The sequence below is a fragment of the Bufo gargarizans genome, chromosome 3 (assembly GCF_014858855.1).
Source record: "Bufo gargarizans isolate SCDJY-AF-19 chromosome 3, ASM1485885v1, whole genome shotgun sequence".
NCBI lineage: Eukaryota > Metazoa > Chordata > Amphibia > Anura > Bufonidae > Bufo > Bufo gargarizans.
The window spans coordinates 292542705-292565498 of record NC_058082.1 but is presented as its reverse complement, the minus strand read 5'-3'; the positions used below and the strand labels follow the sequence as shown (position 1 = coordinate 292565498).

General features: G+C 42.6%; 1 protein-coding gene across 2 annotated transcripts in view; it reads right to left on the bottom strand.

Annotated features, from left to right (window-relative positions):
• ELOA (elongin A) overlaps positions 1-22794 on the bottom strand; it is a 45663-nt gene that overhangs the window by 6815 nt on the left and 16054 nt on the right. Inside the window, exons 2-8 of one of the 2 annotated variants that reach the window (XM_044287022.1) lie at positions 21683-21739; positions 18880-18992; positions 17567-18461; positions 16688-16802; positions 16445-16603; positions 13568-13665; positions 4166-4346 (exon numbers count right to left, since the gene is read on the bottom strand). In XM_044287022.1, the coding sequence (XP_044142957.1) occupies positions 4166-4346; positions 13568-13665; positions 16445-16603; positions 16688-16802; positions 17567-18461; positions 18880-18992; positions 21683-21739 (1618 nt within the window). The remainder of the gene's footprint in view (positions 1-4165; positions 4347-13567; positions 13666-16444; positions 16604-16687; positions 16803-17566; positions 18462-18879; positions 18993-21682; positions 21740-22794) is intronic. The other variant, XM_044287024.1, reaches the window with a different exon arrangement.

Here is a 22794-nt window from a genome sequence, read left to right as displayed (position 1 = left end):
TTTCTATGGATATGAGCATTTTTTTTTTCACACATAATTTCTGAGTTGCTTGAGAATCGCAGCATGTTCTATATTCTGCGTTTTTCACGCAGCTCTGGTCCCATAGAAGTGAATGGGGCTTCAGTGAAAAACGCATTGCATCCGGATGTAATACATTTTTCACTGATGGCCGTTAAGAGATGTTGTTTGTTAATCTTCAGTTTTTTTTTTATCAAGCACATAAAAAACGCATAAAAACGGATTGTACTCGCGGAAATACTGAAAGCAATTGCAGACAAAACTGACAGAATTTGCTTGCAAAATGGTTTGAGTTTCACTGAACGCAGCCTGACACAATCCGTATCGTTTGTGTGAAAGGCACGTTCCCACACTGGATTTGGTGCATATTCCAAGCCAAAATCTATGGATTCCACCTCCTATTAGTTCTCATTGGGAATCTGCATTGCCATTCATATGGCTTGCAGATTTTTCCAGTGTCGACGTTTCTTGAATGGTAGTAATCCACAGATGGATCATTTCAACTACAAATCCCTGGCAGAAATCACAGGCTCAGCCTTGGATTTCTGCCCCAGATTCTGTGGAAAAACACATACTGAATTTTTCTGAAATGTATTTTAACCCCTTACCGCATCCTCACGTACATGTACGTGAGCGAATGTGGCTTCTTGCTGTATCCTCACGTGCATGTACGTGTTGCGAACGGGCAGGTGCAGGAGCTGCACCCGACCGATCCGCAGCACGGGCCCGGCTGTTACTGATAGCTGGGCCCCTGCTGCATCCGCCGGCATCGGTGTGTGTGGTGATGCCGGCGGATTAACCCTTTCACGTATGGCGGTAAGCGCTGACCACGGCACATGCAGGGTATACAGAGGAAGGGGGCTCCCTCTAACTCCATCGCCCCCCTGGCAGGGGTTCGATGGTTGCCATGGCATCGGAGCTCCCAGCCTACGGAAGCCCAGGAGATCCAGCCTGAGCGGTGGGTCTCCTAGGCAACTGTCAGTGTCTCACTGTGCGAGACGCTGACAGTTCAATTCAGTACAATACGGAATGTATTGTACTGAATTGAAACAGGGATCAAACCCTGAAAAGATGAAGGTCCACAGTGGGACAAATATAAAAAAGTAAATAAAGTGAAAAAAAAGTGTGTTTTTTTTTATAATAAAAAAATGAAAGTTTCAAGTAAAATAAAAAAAAGCGTCTTTTTCCAAATTAAAGTGAAAAAAAAAAAAAAATTGGTTAAAAATTAGGAAAAAAAAGAAAAGTAGACATATTACATATCGCCGCGTCCGTATAGACTGGCTCTATAAAAATATCACATGACCTAACCCCTCAGATGAACACTGTCAAAAAAGTGAAATAAAAACTGTGGTAAAAAAAAAAGTGTTGTTGTCAACTTACATCACTAAAAGTGCAACACCAAGCGATCAAAAAGGCGTTTGCCCCCCAAAATAGTACCACTCTAACCGTCACCTCATCCTGCAAATAATGAGCCCCTACCTAAAACAATTGCCCAAAAAATAAAAAATAAACAGACTATGGAGACACTAAAACATGATTTTTTTTGTTTAAAAAATATTAGTGTATAAAACTTTAATAAATAAAAAAAAGCAGACATATTAGGTATTGCCACGTCCGTAACGACCTGCTCTATAAAAATATCACATGATTTAACCCCTCAGGTGAACACCGTAAAAAAAATGAAATAAAAATAAAAACAGTGGAAAAAAAGGCCAATTTTTGTCACCTTACATCACAAAAAGCGTAATACAAAGTGATTAAAAATTCATACGCACCCCAAAATCATACCAATCATACCGTTATCTCAAGACAATCACCCCAAAAAATAAATAAAAAATATGGCTCTCAGAATATGGGGACACTAAAACATGATTTTTTTTGTTTTCAAAAATGCTGTTATTGTGTAAAACCTTAGTAAATAAATAAATAAAAGTATACATATTAGTTATCGCCGTGTCCGTAATAACCTGCGGTATAAAAATATCACATGACCTAACCCCTCAGATGAACACTGTAAAAAAAATAAAAAATAAAAACGATGTGTAAAAAAAAGCAATTTTTTTTGTCACCTTATATTACATAAAGTGTAATACCAAGCGATCAAAAAGTCATACACACTCCAAAATTGTACCAATAAAACCGTCTTCTCATCACTCAAAAAATGAGACCCTACATAAGACAGTCGCCCATAATAAAAAAAAACTGGCTTTCAGAATATGGAGACACAAAAAAAATCTTTTTTTTTCAAAAATGCTTTATGTAAAACTGAAACAAACAACCAAAAAAGAAGTCATATTTGGTATTGTCGCGTCCATAACAACTTGCTCTATAAAAATACCATATGATCTAACCTGTCAGATGAACATTGTAAATAACAAAAAATAAAAATGGTGCCAAAACAGCTATTTCCTGTTACCTTGCCTCACAAAAAGTGTAATATAGAGCAACCAAAAATCATATGTACCCTAAAATAGTACGAACAAAACTGCCACCTTATCCCATAGTTTCCAAAATGGGGTCATTTTTTAGAGTTTCTATTCTAGGGGTGCATCAGGGGGTCTTCAAATGTGACATGCCATCTAAAAACCAGTTCAGCAAACTCTGCCCTCCAAAAACCATATGGCATTCCTTTCCTTCTGCGCCCTGCCGTGTGCCCGTACAGCAGTTTACGATCACAAATTGGGTGTTTCTGTAATCTACAAAATCAGGGTAATAAATATTGAGTCTTGTTTGGCTGTTAACCCTTGCTTTGTTACTGAAAAAATCTGCCAAAAAAGTAAAATTCTGGAATTTCATCTCCATTTACCATTAATTCTTGTGGAACACCTAAAGGGTTAACAAAGTTTGTAAAATCAGTTTTGAATACCTTGAAGGGTTTAGTTTCTAAAATGGGGTCATTTTTGGGTAGTTTCTATTATGTAAGCCCCACAAAGTGACTTCAGACCTGAACTGGTCCTTAAAAATTCAGGTCTGATCCTTAAAAAGAGGGTTTGGGAAATTTTCTAAAAAAAGATTTGCTTCTAAACTTCTAGGCCTTTTAATGTCCCAAAAAATAAAATGGCATTCACAAAATGATCCAAACATGAAGTAGACTTATGGGGAATGTAAAGTAATAACTATTTTTGGAGGTATTACTGTCTATTATAAAAGTAGAGAAATTGAAATTTGCTAATTATTCCACATTTTTTGTAAATTTTATATTTTATTTCAATTAAAAAAATGAATTTTCTTTTGCTCAATTTTACAACTGTCATGAAGTACAATATGTGACGAGAAAACAATCTCATAATGGATAATAAAAGTGTTTTAAAGTGATCACCACATAAGGTGACATGTCAGATTTGCTAAAAATGAAGGTAAAAACTAGCTTGGTCTTGAAGGGGTTAAGCTGTGTGAACATACCCCTAAGGCTTTAAGCAGCAGTTTGGTAAAAGCGATGTTTAATTGATGGACTAATTGGTTTCGTTTCCGATATCCTCAGTCTGGAACAGTGTGTTTGGAGGATCCAAATTGCCAGTGACGTTACTGGACAACATCCAAGAGCCCAGTAACCAGTGCCATGGGAAATTTGCCAACTACATTTTATGGACGTTCTTATTGTGAGGCTACTTAAAAATGTTCCTGCTTTACTGGGATTGACTAGGAAATGTGGCGTGATTTATACAAGCTTTCAAGAAAGGAAAATAATCTCCGGATGAAAAATAGATGTGTAATGGGCTGCTAGATGGCCGCTAGCACATCTGCAATACCCAGTCCCCATAGCTCTGTGTGCTTTTATTGTTAAAAAAAAAAACTGATTTGATACATATGCAAATTAACCTGAGATGAGTCCAGCGTGAAGAAGCCCAGCACCGCCCCGCATCCTTAGAATCTCCTACTTGCTTCCTGACGCCAGAAAGCTAGAGCGCCGTAATCTCGGAATGCGTGAGCTAGCGCATGCGCAGTTCGTTCCCTGAGGCTAATGCCAGCACAGGGAAGGAACACTATGACGACACTCTACACAGAAGGCTACATGTAGCATTCCTTTGGTCCAGGATTCCTCTGACAGACTTCATCCCGACCTTTTGCACAAAGAATCTGGCTCTCACAGCTAGGACACATGTGGCCATACATGCCTTTAGTTGTGTACTGTCTCTTTAAACCTTACCTTTGGGTTTGTTTGCATGTGAAGAGCGGATATTCTGAGTAAGCATGACCAGCCTGTTTTCCCGGGCTTCGTGGAGGCGAAGATACAACTCTCTCCATGTCTCATACTCATCTGGAGTCTCTTTTTTGAAATCTCTTTGACAGTGATTTTTCCATAGTTGGTCTGTGTCCTCAATCAGTACCTAAATTACAGGATAAAAGATCGGTAAGAAACTAGGGAGCCCTGGAGGGGTCTATATTCGATGATAATAAGACATTGGAGTAACAATGAATGGATCTAAAGTGTCCCCCTTGCCTTCATTGATTAAAAAGTGCAGTGCAAAATGGTTTGTGCTCTTTAAGAGTGGGATTTTAAGGTGATCAATGCCATGTAGAAAAAGCTTGTAGGGGGTTGTCACCAGCAAATTTATCATAGAGAAGGTTAATACAAGGCAGTTACTAATGTATTATTATCCATTTTCCCATCACATTATACACTGCTTGTTTCCATGGTTACGATCCACCCTGCAATCCATCAGTGGCCGTGCTTGCACACTATAGGAAAAAATGCCGGCCTCTCTGCTGACCGGGACCGTGGGAGCACTCATAGGCTGGTGCTTTTTTTCTATAGTGTGCAACGGACAGCCACACTAATGGATTGCAGGGTGCTCGTAACCATGGAAACAAGCAATGTATAATGTGATGGGAAAAATTAATCCAGACAGCAAAGGAGGCAATATGGATAATAACAATACATTAGTAAGTGCCCTGTATTAACTTTCCTCTACATAATAAATGTCATTTGCTGAAGTGACAACCCCTTTAACCAGCTCAGCTCCCCTAGCTGAAACCCCCTTAATGACCAGCCCACTTTTTACACCTGCACTACACTACTTTCACGGTTTATTGCTCGGTCATGCAACTTACCACCCAAATGAATTTTACCTCCTTTTCTTCTCACTAATAGAGCTTTCATTTGGTGGTATTTCATTGCTGCTGACATTTTTACTTTTTTTGATATTAATCAAAATTGACCACAATTTTTGCAAAAAAAAAAAAAGTCATTTTTCACTTTCTGTTGTAAAATTTTTCAATTAAAACTACATTTCTATATACATTTTTCTCTAAATTTATTGTTCTACATGTCTTTGATTTAAAAAAAAATGCAATAAGTGTATATTTATTGGTTTGGGTAAAAGTTATAGCGTTTACAAACTATGGTGCAAAAATGTGAATTTACGCACTTTGACTTTCTGAGCACCTGTCATGTTTCCTGAGGTTCTGCAATGCCCAGATAGTAGAAACACCCCACAAATGACCCCATTTCGGAAAGTAGACACCCTAAGGTATTTGCTGATGGGCATAGTGAGTTCATGGAAGTTTTTATTTTTTGGCACAAGTTAGCGGAAAATTATTTATTTATTTTTTTCTCTTACAGTCTCATATTCCACTAACTTGTGACAAAAAATACAATTTAACATGAACTCGCGATGCCCCTCACGAAATACCTTGGGGTGTCTTCTTTCCAAAATGGGGTCACTTGTGAGGTATTTATATTGCCCTGGCATTTTAGGGGACCTAAAGCGTGAGAAGAAGTCTGAAATATAAATGTCTAAAAATTTTTATTTTATTTGGATTCCGTGGGGGTATGGTGAGTTCATGTGAGATTTTATTTTTTGTCACAAGTTAGTGGAATATCGTATAAGAAAAAATATATATATATAAATTTCCGCTAACTTGTGCCAAAAAATTAAAAAATCTTCTATGAACTCGCCATGCCCCTCAAAAGTGACCTTTATGGAGCCTTACAGGGGGGTGATCAGGGAGTCTATATGGAGTGATCAGGGGTTAATAAGTGACAGGGGGGGGGGGGGGGTAGTGTAGTGTGGTGCTACTTACAGAGCTGCCTGTGTCCTCTGGTGGTCGATCCAAGCAAAAGGGGCCACTAGAGGACCAGGTAGCAGGTATATCAGACGCTGTTAACAAAACAGCGTCTGATATACCTTTCAAGGGTTAAAAAAAAAACGCATCTACAGCCTGCCAACGAATGATCGCCGCTGGCAGGCTGTAGATCAACTCGTTTACCTTCCGATCCTGTGAACGTGCAAGATGACGCGCCGGCGCGTCAAAGAGGAACAGACCGACCGCCCGCAGGACGCATCCCTACGTTAGGCGGTCGGTAGCTGGTTAACCGCCTCCGGACCGCCTAACGCAGATGTGCGGTCCGGAGGCGGCAGCCCTGCGCACGACGACGCATATACGCGTCATCTCGCGAGGGCCGGGATTTCCTGTGAACGCGCGCACACAGGCGCGCGCGCTCACAGGAACGGAAGGTAAGCGAGTGGATCTCCAGCCTGCCAGCGGCGATCGCTCGCTGGCAGGCTGGAGATCCGAATTTTTTAACCCCTAACAGGTATATTAGACGCTGTTTTCATAACAGCGTCTAATATACCTCCTACCTGGTCCGCTGGTGGTCCCTTTTGTTAGGATCGACCACCAGAGGACTCAGGTAGGTCAGTACAGTCGCACCAAACACCACACTACACTACACCCCCCCCCCCGTCACTTATTAACCCCTTATAAACCCCTGATCACCCATGATCACCCCATATAAACTCCCTGATCACCCCCCTGTCATTGATCACCGCCCTGTCATTGATCACCCCCCTGTCAGGCTCCTTTCAGACGTCCGTATGATTTTTACGGATCCACGGATACATGGATCGGATCCGCAAAAAGCATACGGACGTCTGAATGGAGCCTTACAGGGGGGTGATCAATGACAGGCGGGTGATCACCCATATACACTTCCTGATCACCCCCTGTCATTGATCACCCCCCTGTCATTGATCACCCCCCTGTAAGGCTCCATTCAGACGTCCGCATGATTTTTACGGATCCATGGATACATGGATCGGATCCGCAAAACACATGCAGACGTCTGAATGGAGCCATACAGGGGGTGATCAATGACAGGCGGGTGATCACCCATATACACTCCCTGATCACCCCCCTGTCATTGATCACCCCCCTGTAAGGCTCCATTCAGACGTCCGCATGTGTTTTGTGGATCTGATCCATGTATCCACGGATCCGTAAAAAATCATGCGGATGTCTGAATGGAGCCTTACAGGGGGGGGGTGATCAGTGACAGGGGGGTGATCACCCTGATCACCCCCTGTCATTGATAACCCCCCTGTAAGGCTCCATTCAGACGTCCGCATGTGTTTTGTGGATCCGATCCATGTATCCATGGATCCGTAAAAAATCATGCGGATGTCTGAATGGAGCCTTACAGGGGGGGGTGATCAGTGACAGGGGGGTGATCACCCTGATCACCCCGTCATTGATAACCCCCCTGTAAGGCTCCATTCAGACGTCCGCATGTGTTTTGTGGATCCGATCCATGTATCCATGGATCCGTAAAAAATCATGCGGATGTCTGAAAGGAGCCTTACAGGGGGGGTGATCAGTGACAGGGGGGTGATCACCCTGATCCATTTCGGAAAGAAGACACCCCAAGGTATTCCGTGAGGGGCATATTGAGTCCATGAAAGATTGAAATTTTTGTCCTAAGTTAGCGGAAAGTGAGACTTTGTGAGAAAAAAACAAAAAAAAAATCAATATCCGCTAACTTATGCAAAAAAAATAAAAATTCTAGGAACTCGCCATGCCCCTCATTGAATACCTTGGGGTGTCTTCTTTCCAAAGTGGGGTCACATGTGGGGTATTTATACTGCCCTGGCTTTTTAGAGGCCCGAAAGTGTGAGAAGAAGTCTGGGATCCAAATGTCTAAAAATGCCCTCCTAAAAGGAATTTGGGCCCCTTTGCGCATCTAGGCTGCAAAAAAGTGTCACACATCTGGTATCGCCGTACTCAGGAGAAGTTGGGGAATGTGTTTTGGGGGGTCATTTTACATATACCCATGCTGGGTGAGAGAAATATCTTGGCAAAAGACAACTTTTCCCATTTTTTTATACAAAGTTGGCATTTGACCAAGATATTTTTCTCACCCAGCATGGGTATATGTAAAATGACACCCCAAAACACATTCCCCAACTTCTCCTGAGTACGGCGATACCAGATGTGTGACACTTTTTTGCAGCCAAGGTGGGCAAAGGGGCACATATTCCAAAGTGCACCTTTCGGATTTCGCAGGCCATTTTTTACACATTTTGATTGCAAGGTACTTCTTACACATTTGGGCCCCTAAATTGCCAGGGCGGTATAACTACGCCACAAGTGACCCCATTTTGGAAAGAAGACACCCCAAGGTATTCCGTGAGGGGCACGGCGAGTTCCTAGAATTTTTTTTTTTTTGTCACAAGTTAGCGGAAAATGATGATTTTTCTTTTTTTTTCTTTTTTCCTTACAAAGTCTCATATTCCACTAACTTGCGACAAAAAATAAAAAATTCTAGGAACTCGCCATGCAGTAAAGACACTCCCTTGAGCTGTCAGCTTGATACAAATCTAGCAGAGCAATGAATGGGGGAGATCTCTGGATCCATGTGAGGTACAGGGCTGGTTCTAGCTTTGTTAGAAAGAGACTGTCATGTACTATATGATGCTTTTCATTTATTACATTAGCCATGGGATAACCATTTTAAGGCATCTAATAATAGACATCACCGGGGCCTAGTGCAAAGAAATCTGTGGAGTGGGGTAGCAGACCAAAGTGACTTCTATACAGGGCTCGAGTCGTGCGGGAACGGCGTTCATAGCAGGAACGCCGTTCCCTTTCAAGGCTGCCCGTCTTTAACGCCGGGCAAAAGGACCGGAAAGCGCTGAAGGCTTTGTACTCACCACTTCCTGGTCCTCTGCTGTCGGCTGTGCAGGGCTGCACACAGGCATGAGGGCTGAGGCGCTCTGTGACGTCACGCTGTGCACAGCCTTCCCAGCACAGCCGACAGCAGGATTATCGCGTAGGAGGAGCCACGGCGTCCAGGAGCAGGAGAGGGTAAGTGTTTTATTTTTATTTTATGAGGCTGAAGGAGAGGCACTAACTGGGGGGCCTGGGGGCTGATGGAGAGGCACTGACTGGGGGCTGATGGAGAGGCACTGACTGGGGGGCCTGATGGAGAGGCACTGACTGGGGGGCCTGGGGGCTAATGGAGAGGCACTGACTGGGGGGCCTGGGGGCTGATGGAGAGGCACTGACTGGGGGGCCTGGGGGCTGATGGAGAGGCACTGACTGGGGGGCCTGGGGGCTGATGGAGAGGCACTGACTTGGGGGCATGGGGGCTGGTGGAGAGGCACTGGGGGCTGGTGGAGAGGCTACTGGGGGCTGGTGGAGAGGCTACTGGGAGCTGGTGGAGAGGCTACTGGGGGCTGGTGGAGAGGCTACTGGGGGCTGATGGAGAGGCTACTGGGGGCCGATGGAGAGGCTACTGGGGGCTAATGGAGAGGCATTCATATTGGGGTCTGAGCTGAGGTGTGATCTGAGGTCTTATTAGGGTCTTATTAACATTAGGGATCTTATTAGGGCTGTTAGCTGAGGTCTAATTAACATTGCGGGTCTGACCTGAGGTGTAATGAAAAATTATTATTTTTTTCCGGAGCAGCTTGGAGAAAAAAGGCCTCACAGTCTCCCACACTCCTTCTGCTCGGCCAGGTGTATAATATGAAAGAGATGAATTACGCCTGAACAGACATATAGCGCAAATTCCAGTTTTTGTTTACATTTTATGTTGCACTGAATTTTCTGCGAAATATACAGTACAGACCAAAAGTTTGGACACACCTTCTCATTCAAACTGTTTTCTTTATTTTCATGACTATGAAAATTGTAGATTCACACTGAAGGCATCAAAACTATGAATTAACACATGTGGAATTGTATACATAACAAAAAAGTGTGAAACAACTGAAAATATGTCATATTCTAGGTTCTTCAAAGTAGCCACCTTTTGCTTTGATTACTGCTTTGCACACTCTTGGCATTCTCTTGATGAGCTTCAAGAGGTAGTCACCTGAAACGGTTTTCACTTCACAGGTGTGCCCTGTCAGGTTTAATAAGTGGGATTTCTTGCCTTATAAATGGGGTTGGGACGATCAGTTGCGTTGTGGAGAAGTCAGGTGGATACGCAGCTGATAGTCCTACTGAATAGACTGTTAGAATTTGTATTATGGCAAGAAAAAAGCAGCTAAGGGCCCTTACACACTTGCGTTGTCCGGATCCGGCGTGTACTCCACTTGCCGGAGGTACACGCCGGATCCGGAAAAACGCAAGTGTACTGAAAGCATTTGAAGACGGATCCGTCTTCAAAATGCTTTCAGTGTTACTATGGCAGCCAGGACGCTATTAAAGTCCTGGTTGCCATAGTAGGAGCGGGGAGCGGCATACTTACAGTCCGTGCGGCTCCCGGGGCGCTCCAGAGTGACGTCAGAGCGCCCCAGGCGCATGGATGACGTGCACATGCGATCACGTCATCCATGCGCCTGGGGCGCCCTGACGTCACTCTGGAGCGCCCCGGGAGCCGCACGGACGGTAAGTATGCTGCTCTTCCGCTCCCCGCTACACTTTACCATGGCTGCCAGGACTTTAGCGTCCCGGCAGCCATAGTAACCATTGAGAAAAAGCTAAACGTTGTATCAGGCAATGCGCCGAAACGACGTTTAGCTTAAGGCCGGATCCGGATTAATGCCTTTCAATGGGCATTAATTCCGGATCCGGCCTTGCGGCAAGTGTTCAGGATTTTTGGCCTGAGCAAAAAGTACAGCATGCTGCGGTATTTTCTCCGGCTGAAAAACGTTCCGTTCCGGAATGGAAGACATCCTGATGCATCCTCAACGGATTTCTCTCCATTCAGAATGCATGGGGATAATCCTGATCAGGATTCTACCGGCATAGAGCCCCGACGATGGAACTCTATGCCGGATCCGGACAACGCAAGTGTGAAAGGGGCCTTAGTAAAGAAAAACGAGTGTCATTACTTTAAGAAATGAAGGTCAGTCAGTCCGAAAAATTCGGAAAACTTTGAAAGTGTCCCCAAGTGCAGTCACAAAAACCATCAAGCGCTACAAAGAAACTGGCTCACATGCGGACCGCCCCAGGAAAGGAAGACCAAGAGTCACCTCTGCTGCGGAGAATAAGTTCATCCGAGTCACCAGCCTCTGAAATCGCAGGTTAACAGCAGCTCAGATTAGAGACCAGGTCAATGCCACACAGAGTTCTAGCAGCAGACACATCTCTAGAACAACTGTTAAGAGGAGACTGTGTGAATCAGGCCTTCATGGTAGAATATCTGCTAGGATACCACTGCTAAGGACAGGCAACAAGCAGAAGAGACTTGTTTGGGCTAAAGAACACAAGGAATGGACATTAGACCAGTGGAAATCTGTGGTTTGGTCTGATGAGTCCAAATTTGAGATCTTTGGTTCCAACCACCGTGTCTTTGTGCGACGCAGAAAAGGTGAACGGATGGACTCTACATGCCTGGTTCCCACCGTGAAGCATGGAGGAGGAGGAGGTGTGATGGTGTGGGGGTGCTTTGCTGGTGACACTGTTGGGGATTTATTAAAAATTGAAGGCATACTGAACCAGCATCGCTACCACAGCATCTTGCAGCGGCATGCTATTCCATCCGGTTTGCGTTTAGTTGGACCATCATTTATTTTTCAACAGGACAATGACCCCAAACACACCTCCAGGCTGTGTAAGGGCTATTTGACCATGAAGGAGAGTGATGGGGTGCTGCGCCAGATGACCTGGCCTCCACAGTCACCGGACCTGAACCCAATCGAGATGGTTTGGGGTGTGCTGGACCGCAGAGTGAAGGCAAAAGGGCCAACAAGTGCTATACATCTCTGGGAACTCCTTCAAGACTGTTGGAAGACCATTTCAGGTGACTACCTCTTGAAGCTCATCAAGAGAATGCCAAGAGTGTGGAAAGCAGTAATCAAAGCAAAAGGTGGCTACTTTGAAGAACCTAGAATATGACATATTTTCAGTTGTTTCACACTTTTTTGTTATGTATATAATTCCACATGTGTTAATTCATAGTTTTGATGCCTTCAGTGTGAATCTACAATTTTCATAGTCATGAAAATAAAGAAAGCTCTGAATGAGACGGTGTGTCAAAATTTTTGGTCTTTACTGTATATATATATTTTTTGGGGGGGGGGGACAGGTGGCAGTAGATCTTGGGTGAGTTCCCAAATTTTTTTCCCCTGGACTTGACCCCTGCTTCTATAGCATGAGTGTGATTGTGTCAGTTCCACAGGGGGCGCCATTTCAAGGAGGACGACAGCATTTTCTAATAAAGCACTTTATAAAACTGCTAAATGTTTTTTTTTTTTTACGTTAATGATACATAACTGCAAATTGCCAAAGGCAGATATGTCACCAGACTGGTAAACTGATTGCCCACTATCCTCTATAGCTATCACAGCACCAGTTGAGCAATGTTCACCTGCAGAGAATTATTTTTGTTGAGTAATATGCATCTAAAACCAGAATAAAAGTACAAGACGATGTATGGAAATAAATTTACCACACAAACCTCATACACATGCTGATGGAAAACTCTAAACAGATGTAAGGGCATGTTGTGTTTTTTTAAATATCCAGTGTTTCTTATCTGTCATGGATGTCTTGTCCCTGAAACAAGGGATTTCAGTTCACGCAGCTAATGAAACCAGCTGTATGTGAACGTAGCCGCAAAACACGGACACTGGCAATGTGCATTCCGCAATTTGCGGAAACGGAAGCACGGATGCGGAAGTGCGGATCCACAAATGCAGATGCGGACAGCACATTCCGGCCCCATTGAAAATGAATGGGTCTGCACCCGTTCCGCAAAATTACGGAACGGATGCGGACCCATTTTACGGACGTGTGAATGGACCCTAAGGGAACAACCACACATGATGGAAAAGCTGAAGATTTTTTGCGCCAGAATTGCATGCAGGAAATCTGCAGCAGGAGTTGACCTGCGGTGCATATTTTAAATCTGCAGCATTTTAATTATTTATACTCTGGATTTCGGCCTCAGATTTCACCCTTTGCAATGCAGAAAGTTAAATCCGCAGCAAATGTGCCGCACCCTTAGAATTAGATTATGTAACGCAATTTAAACATCCTGGGACTGCAAAATAAAAAAAATGATCTTAAATTTAGAAGTTAATAGGTAGTGCTGTGATGGCTCACTTCCAGCATGCCAGCTGTGGTAAAACTACGACTCTCAAGATGCAAACTTGTTTGGCTGTTCTCAGAGCTCCATAGAAATGAATGGAGGATGCTGGGAGTCGTAGTTTCACCACAGCTGGAGTGCCGGAGGTTAGCCATTACTGAGGTAATGCATATTCTATCTTGTATCCTTTATCAAACAAGGTGTACTGTACACATCATTCAGTTTACAACATCAACTAAAAAAAAATAGCAGATATGATTTTTGACACATTAGTGGGCACGATCAACTCACATGATTGCAATCCTCTATCCGGTACAATTGCTCTGGGGTGCACTTCTCCAAAACTGGTTCTAGCATCGAAAAAGGAACACCTCCTACCTCATAGATTGCTTACAAACAAAACAAAAAAAAAGGAAACATTAAAAAAATACAGACGTCAGTACATACTAGCGTATACTGATCGGTCATGCTGCACAAAGTCTAAGTGGCAGCCTGCATGCTGTGTCTGGTTCACAATGGGGGATATTTATCAAACTGGAGTAAAGTAGAACTGGCATAGTTGCCCATAGCAACCAATCAGATTTCACCTTTCAATGTGGAATCTGATTGGTTGCTATGGGCAACTAAGCCAGTTCTACGTTACACCAGTTTGATAAATCTCCCCCAATATACTCACTAAAAAGCTGCCTTATTGTTTTGCTGGCTGCTGACAATGGCTTAGCTGAGTAATTTCTGTGGCTTCATTCACACTGCCATAGACTAGGAATGTGCAAACTAATTTGTACAAATCGATTCTTTTAGGGCTCATGCACACCGATTTGCAAAAAAACACGGATACCGGCAATGTGAACAGTCCTATCCTTGTCTGTAAAACAGACAAGAATAGGAAATTTTGTATTTCTTTGCAGGGCCTCGGAACGGACATACTGATGCGGACAACAACACGAGTGTGCTTTCCGCATCTTTTGCAGCCCCACTGAAGTAAATGGGTCCATAAAAAATGCAGATCGTTTGCGGACCAAATATAAGTTCATGTGCATGAGCCCCAAATCTGGGAGGGAGCATCCCTCTACAGGCAAATAACCAATGTACCAGCAGATTAAGGCCTCTTTCACATGAGCGATACGGATTCTGTCAGGGTCTGTTCAGGGAAAAAACGGATGGTTTTGCACACAAGTTCAATCAGTTTTCTCTGTGACTGCATTCAGTGCTTGCTTTTTTCCTCCCGAATTGTATCCGGATTGCATGCATTTTTCATGCGCGTGAAAAAAAACAACCCCTGAAGAATAACAATCTACATCTCCTAGCAACTATTGGTCCACATACCTTCGGTTTTTCATGCAAGCCCCATTCATTTCTATGCAGCCACAATATAGAACATGCTGCTATTTTTCCTGAATGCAGAGATGAGGCGTGAAAAACAACACTTATGTACACATAGCTATTGAAATGAATGGGTTCAGGATTCGGTCTGGATGCTATGCGTTCACTACACGCATGACATCCGGATGAAAACTCGCTTGTGTGAAAGAGCCCTAACATGGGCGCACATCTTACATCTGATAATCTTGCGCATGCGCCATTACTGCAAGTATCAGTGCATGCACAAATTATATGGCTAGTTAAACGAAGCAGAGGTTGTGCACTCATCTCTAAAATTTGTTTAGCTGTGCATGCAAATTGGTTTGTTGCTGATTTGTTTAAATATCATAGCACATGCTATGCAAAAAAATGCGGCCCGATTAATCTGCCGGCAGAGGGAACGTCCTGAGCTGTGGAGATTCTCCTTAAAAAGTGTACATTTCTTCAGATGACTGAATATATTTGTTGGAATCGATTTGCCACTCCCTACCATAGAGGAGATTGGTTTCCCAATTACAAAAATCTGGAAAAAAATTACAAAAACATTCCCAAACTGGAAACCAAATCCCACATTTAGTTAAAACCACTTGAACTGAATGGATAAAGGCCTGGAAATTGTTGTACGGAGGAATCATCACTCAAATGGTTACTTAACTTTTCACATAAGGCTACTTTCACACTCGCGTTTGGTGCGGATCCGTCTTGTATCTGCACAGACGGATCCGTACGAAACGCTTGTATCTGTTCATAACAGATCCGTTTGCATTATTCATTAAAAAAAAAGTCTAAGTTAAAAAGGATCCGTGAAGCTGCGTTTTAGTGACCGTCTAAAAAAAACACAACGGAGACCAAACGCAGCCAAACTGATGCATTCTGAACGGATCCTTATCCATTCAGAATGCATTGGGGTTTAACTGATCCGTTTTGGACTGCGTGTGAGAGCCCTGAAACGGATCTCACAAGCAGACCCAGAAACGCCAGTGTGAAAGTAGCCTAACTTTGCATAAATCAATAGTACAAGGTGAATATAAGAAGCTCTGAATATATAAGGGCCTTTTTACATAGGTTGAGGACTGGGACAATTATCAGGGACTAATGTTTGTACAAACACTTGCTCTGGATAATTGTCCTGTGCAAAGGTTCCGCCGACTACCTGACCATTACCAGTTTGCTCATTCATTGGGTGATCACAGCTTTCATGTGCCATCTAATATGTTTTGTGGGCAGCACATCGTCCTGTGTAAACAAGGACGCACTAACAAACAATGGAGATCCATGGGGATGAATGATCACAGTGGCTTTCGTTCATCCTCATACAGAGGGGATGATAGTTGCATGTAAGTAGATCTCTACTGTGGCTCAACAATCTGTTCATTCCCAATCAGTTTCCTAAGCATCAGCCTGTGTAAAAGGGCCCTGAGATGGACTTGTCAGTTCACTAAAGGATTAGAGTGCATGCTGCTCATAGAAGTCTATAAAGAGGTGAGCTGAAAGTCTGTCTTGAGACAGAGAATGTTAGCTTAGGAGGGTGTGTAAAGGGCATTTTTATCAGATAAGATATATTACAAAGTTTATCACATTCACTTGTACTATTGATTTAGTGAAAAAAGCTAGTGGTCGTTTAATAGTCTAACAAAATATAAAAGTATTAAAAGACATAAAAGAATAAAATGGGTAACCAGACAAAAAGGATCTATGCCGTTTCGTGTCTATACATACAGAACAATATTGAACAACGTACAAGATTTCTGTATGAGCACCTAAACTCCACACCTGTTGGATAGCTACATGACACATTATACTCACAGTCTATGTTGTTAGCCAGGACTCGGATACACTGCTGGTAGAGGGACATCATCTTTGGCAAGTAAGCGGATTTAGATCCAGAATACACCAGCATCTTGGAGTTTAACCTACGTCCAGTAAATCCGTTACCTTCATCTTCCTCTTGAGACAACAATGGAGCTAGGGAACAATAAAAGACACAGTCAGAATTTCAGATTACTTGCCCCTTCTTGCTGTCTGCATTTCTTCATCAAGGTATCTTACCTTTCCTCTTATTAGGCAAGTAGGGTACCGCTTCAATGGAAGGAAGAGGTCGATAATTTGGCTGGATAGTTGGCAACGGTATATCGGGTAGAACAGGGACTTGGTCTATCTGCACCTTAGTGACACAAAAATACTGGTCACTATTAACAGTAAAAATACCATAGTGCAATTTAAAGATTTATCCTGAAGCCCCATGTATCATGCATCACCAGCAATTTATAATATATGTCTAGAATTTAAATTGCTCCCTTTTACAAATGGAGTTCAGGTCATTAATACAGGAAAGCAGTAGAGAACAAAGTTAGATCAGAACTATCCTCAAACTGTTGTCAGCTAACTACAGAGACTATATATATATATATATATATATATATATATATATATATATATATATATATAGTGAGCACACTTGGTTTTTATTATGACTGCATTCATACAGGGCACACACGCAAACAGATCCAGCATGGAAAAGAAATAACACCAGTTGGAACATTGTGCACACATCTATGGTGCTCCGTACCGAAAATTTATTTTAAGACAGTCAAATTATCTAATGTTCAAAAACACACCAAGCACTCATCCAAAAAGCAAAGTAAAACATATTTTAGTGCAAAAATATTTTAAAAAATGTATGTGAGTATTGTTTCTGTAAAAGGAGTCTCATAACATGCATTGCTCAAGTGGTTCTGGCATGTCCAGGCATTGCATGGTGTCCATTGGGGTTCCTGTACTTTGACGGCAAGAAAACTGCTGCAGATTATGCTAGTCTTGCCACCAAAAATCCCTACAAGCCTGATGGTAGAGTGAACGATGCCGTACATTACACATAGAATTCAAAGCAGTGAAGCAATACTCCGCTTGATAAAGTTTATATCTTACCTTGGGCTCCCTCTTTTCCTTTTTTTCAAGCGGTTGCTTTTTTGATTTGCTTTTCTCTTTATGTTCTGCTTTACTCTCGCTGTGTTTCTTGGTGCTCTTTTCTGGTGTCGTCGCCTTTACAGTTGGTTTCTTCTTCTTAGCTTTCTGGGGTTGGTCATAGCTGAGATAGGACTCAAAAGACATTGTTGGTTGTTCAAATACATCTTCAGGCTCAGGTTCTGCAGGTGGGAGAGAGAGCTTAATGGATTTCTTATCATGTGCTTCTGAGTCATTTGGTTGGCTTTTGCTCTTGGTTTTATCTGATTTGTCCTTGGTCAGATTTTTTTCAGAGACTTTTACTTTCTCAACATGCTCCGAACTTATTTTGCATTTATCAGGTTTTGATTTCTCCTGATGTTTCGGTACTTTAGCATGTAAAACATCATCTGTTTGACTCTTTGAAACACTGTGCCTATTCTTTTCCTTTTTAGGAGTACGATCTTTGCTCTCTGGAGATGGCAACTTCTCCCGGCTACTTCCTGCATGTGATGGAAAGTCTCTTGGTGGTTCCCTTGAAGATAATTTCTCCTTCTTTTTTTCTGGGCTAAGATTCTTCACCTCGGATCTGTGTTTATCTTTGTGAGAAAATTTGTGCTGTAGATGTTCCTTATGTGAGGTTTTGTCTCTGGACATACTTGGAGGACTGTAAGTGAGTTCGGGGGAATATCTTGTAACATCGTCAAAATCTTCATGGTCTGAATACTGTTGCCAAACATCTTCTTTTCCTGATCCACTGTGAGAGATATACCTTTCATCACTTTCCTCCTCATATTCATCATCTTCTACAGGGGATGGAGATCGTGGCCTCTTCCTAGAGCTGCTTTTACTGGGTTCACCTTCTTCAGGTTCTGCAGTCCTACATAAAAATGTAAGTGTAACAAGCAAATTAGCAGTTATGTACATGAAGTTTTTTTGCAGATACTAAAGGGGTTGTACTGCCAGGAAAAATGTTTTAAAAAGGGACATAATGGCTTACAAACTGTTAAAAAATGTAATACTCACCTTACCGATCTCTTGTTGCTCCCGCTCTGACGCTTCCAGGTTCCTCTCAACACAGGAAATGTGAGCACTCAGCCAATCACTGCCCAGAGCAGCACTCTGACTTAGCCAGTGATTGGCTGAGCGTTCATATTTCTGTGTCAAGAGGGACCAGGAAGTTAAGACCAGCAGGAACCTGGGAAGTGTCAGGGGATCAGTGATGTATGACTTTCGATTTTTTTTTTCCAGATGGACAAACCCCTTTAAGAAAGCAAAGCATTGTAAAACAGCGTTACCTTGGAATCTCCTGTGGCACTAGTTTTTTCCATTGGGCAACCAAGTTCTTTGCAAGATCTCCAACTAGCTCATGCTTCCGCAGTCCATTTACAGACTTCCCGATCCTAGTGTCCTATATAAGGCACCATAGAAGATGTCGGTTAAATTAACAGTTAGGGCTCATGCACACGACTGTTGTTTTGCGGTCCGTTTTTCACAGATCCGTTGTTCCGTATCTTTGTTTTTTTTTCTCAGATTTAAAGGGAGTCTGTCACCAAAAGTGGACATTACGCACTGCTTACATGTGGCTCTAGCACAACTACCCATGATTCCAATGGTACCTTTGTTCTATTGTTGTGACTATCAGCAGCGGAAAAAACGCTGTTTAATCCATATGCAAATGGAGCTCGCAAGTGCCCAGGGGCGGTGTTCGTGGTGTAGGTGCTTTGACTTTTTTTCTCATTACTCCTCCCCAACTTCTTGCTTGTCTTGCCCTGTAAATCCATTGCGTCATCCCCAATATCAGCCGAGATACCACGCGTGTGCAGTTCACCGCCGGCACATGCATGCGCTCTTGCTGCTGGATTCGCGCTGGCGCATGCGAATTAGATGTATCGATGCCGCTGCCCACAATGAGCATCACAGTGCTCATGCCCAGGCCGGTGGTAAACTGCGCACCTGCAGTATCTTGGCCATTACTGGGGATGATGCAACAGACTTACAGGCAAGCAAGAGGCTGGGGAGGAGTAATGTGAAAAAAAGGCAGAGCGGCCTGGGCACCTTCACCACGAACCCCGCCCCCGGGGCACTTGCGAGCTCCATTTGCATATGGATTAAAAATCAAGTTTTTTTCAGCTTCTGAAAGTCACAACAAAAGAACAGAGGTACCATTGGAATCATGGGTAGTTGTGCTAGAGCCACATGTAAGCAGTGCGTAACGTCCAATTTCGGTGACAGGCTCCCTTTAAGTTCTCTTCCACAAAACATTTCCGAATGGTTTCCGCATGCGATCCGTTTTTTGCAGATTGGAAACGGAAACAGTAACTTATTAATCACCAAACACATGCGCAATATGGGCTGGGCATAGCATTTCTACAGTATGGATCCGCAAAATACGGATGAAATACGGATGAGTCGGACCGTGATTGAAGTGAATGGTTCCACATAAGGTCCACACAAAGAACGGAAGGGAAGGGCATGAGCCCTTACAGACACCCCTGTCTATACATATACATAAATTGGCCTATATAATAATCAGATTTCAGGGATTAAAGGGGCTTTTCAGTTTTATGTATTTGTATCAGGAAAGGTCAGTAATGGAAGCATTCTTCTTTACATCCAGAGGCTGAAAACCTATAGATATTACTAACAGCTGAGGGTTTGCTACAGTCTAGTCATGCTGATAGCACTTACCTACACTGATTATGTAGGTATGCCAAATACTCAACGTGGTGAGAGAGGTGTGTGATGGTGCTGGGCTCTGCTCATAGAAGTCTGTAGAAAACTTAGCTATGAGAAGTACCGCATTAGGTATCAGTCTGTACGTACCCCTGGATGTAAAAAGGAAAATTTCTACTCATTGGCAGTAAGTGGTCATGCACACAAGCTGATTTTTCTTCAGTGTGCTGTTTTTAAAGCAGATAGAGACTGATCCATACAAGTCAATAGAGCTATTCACACATCCTTTTTTTTTTACGGATCCGTCTGCCAGATCAAAGAATCTCACTGCAGGTCCTATTGCTTTCTGCTTTTTGGTAGATGAAAAAAGCCCTTTCTATGGATGTGAGTGGGGGGGGGGAAAAATGGAAAGCATGCAGAAATTATCAAATTTTTCAAGGATCATTTTTTAAGCAGGCTCTTGAATATGGTTGAGAAATCCAGCACAAAGTAAATTAGGATATTGCAAAACTTCTTTATACAGTTATTAAAACATATTCATATAGGATGGACAACCCTTTAAAGGTTTGTTTCCAGGGCTTCAATAGTGCTAATCTATCTTTAGGATTAGATCGGTGGGGGTCAGACACTGAGTACCTCAACCGAGCAGCTGTTAGCAAGGGACATGGCCACCAGAATTTATACAGTGTACCGAGCCGAAAGCATTGAGCTGTGCTGGGTTGCTGCAGCTCCGCTCCCATTCACTAGAATAATACATTTAGCTGGTCTGACCTCTTCTGATCCATTTTACAACAGACCCAGCACAAATATGAACAGAGCCAAACTAAATTACCATTCAATGTATGTTTATATAATGTACACAAATGTGCCATTACAATAGCCTTAAAGGGTAACTGTCATATTTTTTATTTGCTAGTTTATTAGAGCTAGGCATGTATACCTGAGTTAGTTTGTCAATGATTGTCAAAAGATCTGTAATGACCTTATAATAACAGCTTTCATTAATGTCCTCTGTCCCTTTCCACTGCTCCCTTAAAAGACCGTTGCTATGGCTCATCTGTCTCTGGCTAAGAAGACAAAGGGGAGGTCCTTCACACTGCATGCCTGCATTAGGCTTCAGAGTGAGGAGGCGTGTCTCAGTAATCCAATCTGATTGGCTGGCAGGGAGCTGCTGGCTACAGCAAGTGTGTATGGGAAGTGAGGGAAAGCAGTTTTGGCCTCAGAGAACTGGCAGAGGAGCCATCTTGAGAAGGTCCTCATATTGTAAATGTTTAAACAGCCGTAGCTAAGGGAAAAACTCAAGGAAAACAGTGGTAACGTAAAGAAACTAAAGACTGCTTTATGCATAATGGTATGCATTATGCTAAATTATTTTTTTTGTATGAAAACATGACAGTTACCCATTAATAATCCTATTACACTTACCACCAAGATATCAACTGTAATTGGCAACTCAGCTAATCTCTTCAATGTCTTCAGCAGCTGTAACAAAAACAAAAAACGGTATAAAAAACTAAATAGACAGTCACAACTATGGCTAAGGGTCACAGCAGTGTGGATTTGATTTAAATCACTAGTCAGTAAGGCTTGATTTAAATCATAGTTTTCTACATAAAGACTAATTCTTGCTGGTATAACGTATAATATGCAAGTAGATAAAGATTTTTAGAATAACAACTTTTCATATTAGTTTGATTAGGTTGATTCTGTATTCATAGGTTTGTAGAAGTTAGGATTAAAGAGTTTCTGCACTTTGTTTTAACTAATGATCTATCCTCTGGATAGATCATCAACTTCTGATCGGCAGGGGTCCGACACTGCCTTCTCACTGTTTACCGCCGGCCCAGTGACGTTACGACTAGTATCAACTGGCCTGGGTGGGGCTAAACTCCGTTCACTTGAATTAAGCTTAGCCCCCCCCCCCCGGCCAGTTGATACTAGTCGTGACGTCAGTGGGCCGGCGGTAAACAGTGAGAAGGCCGCAGCGCTACTGGAGCGCTGCTACCTTCTCAAACAGCTAATCAGCGGGTGTCGGACCCACGCCTATCAGAAACTGATGCTCTATCCAGAGGATAGATCATCAGTTTAAACAAAGTGTAGAACCCCTTTAACCACTTCAGCCCCGCTAGGTGAAACCCCCTTCATGACCAGAGCACTTTTTACACTTCTGCACTACACTCCTTTCACCGTTTATCGCTCGGTCATGCAACTTACCACCCAAATGAATTTTACCTCCTTTTCTTCTCACTAATGGAGCTTTCATTTGGTGGTATTTTATTGCTGCTGACATTTTTACTTTTTTTGTTATTAATCAAAATGTAACGATTTTTTTGCAAAAAAATGACATTTTTCACTTTCAGCTGTAAAATTTTGCAAAAAAAACGACATCCATATATAAATTTTTCGCCAAATTTATTGTTCTACATGTCTTTGATAAAAAAAAAATGTTTGGGCAAAAAAAAAATGGTTTGGGTAAAAGTTATAGCATTTACAAACTATGGTACAAAAATGTGAATTTCCGCTTTTTGAAACAGCTC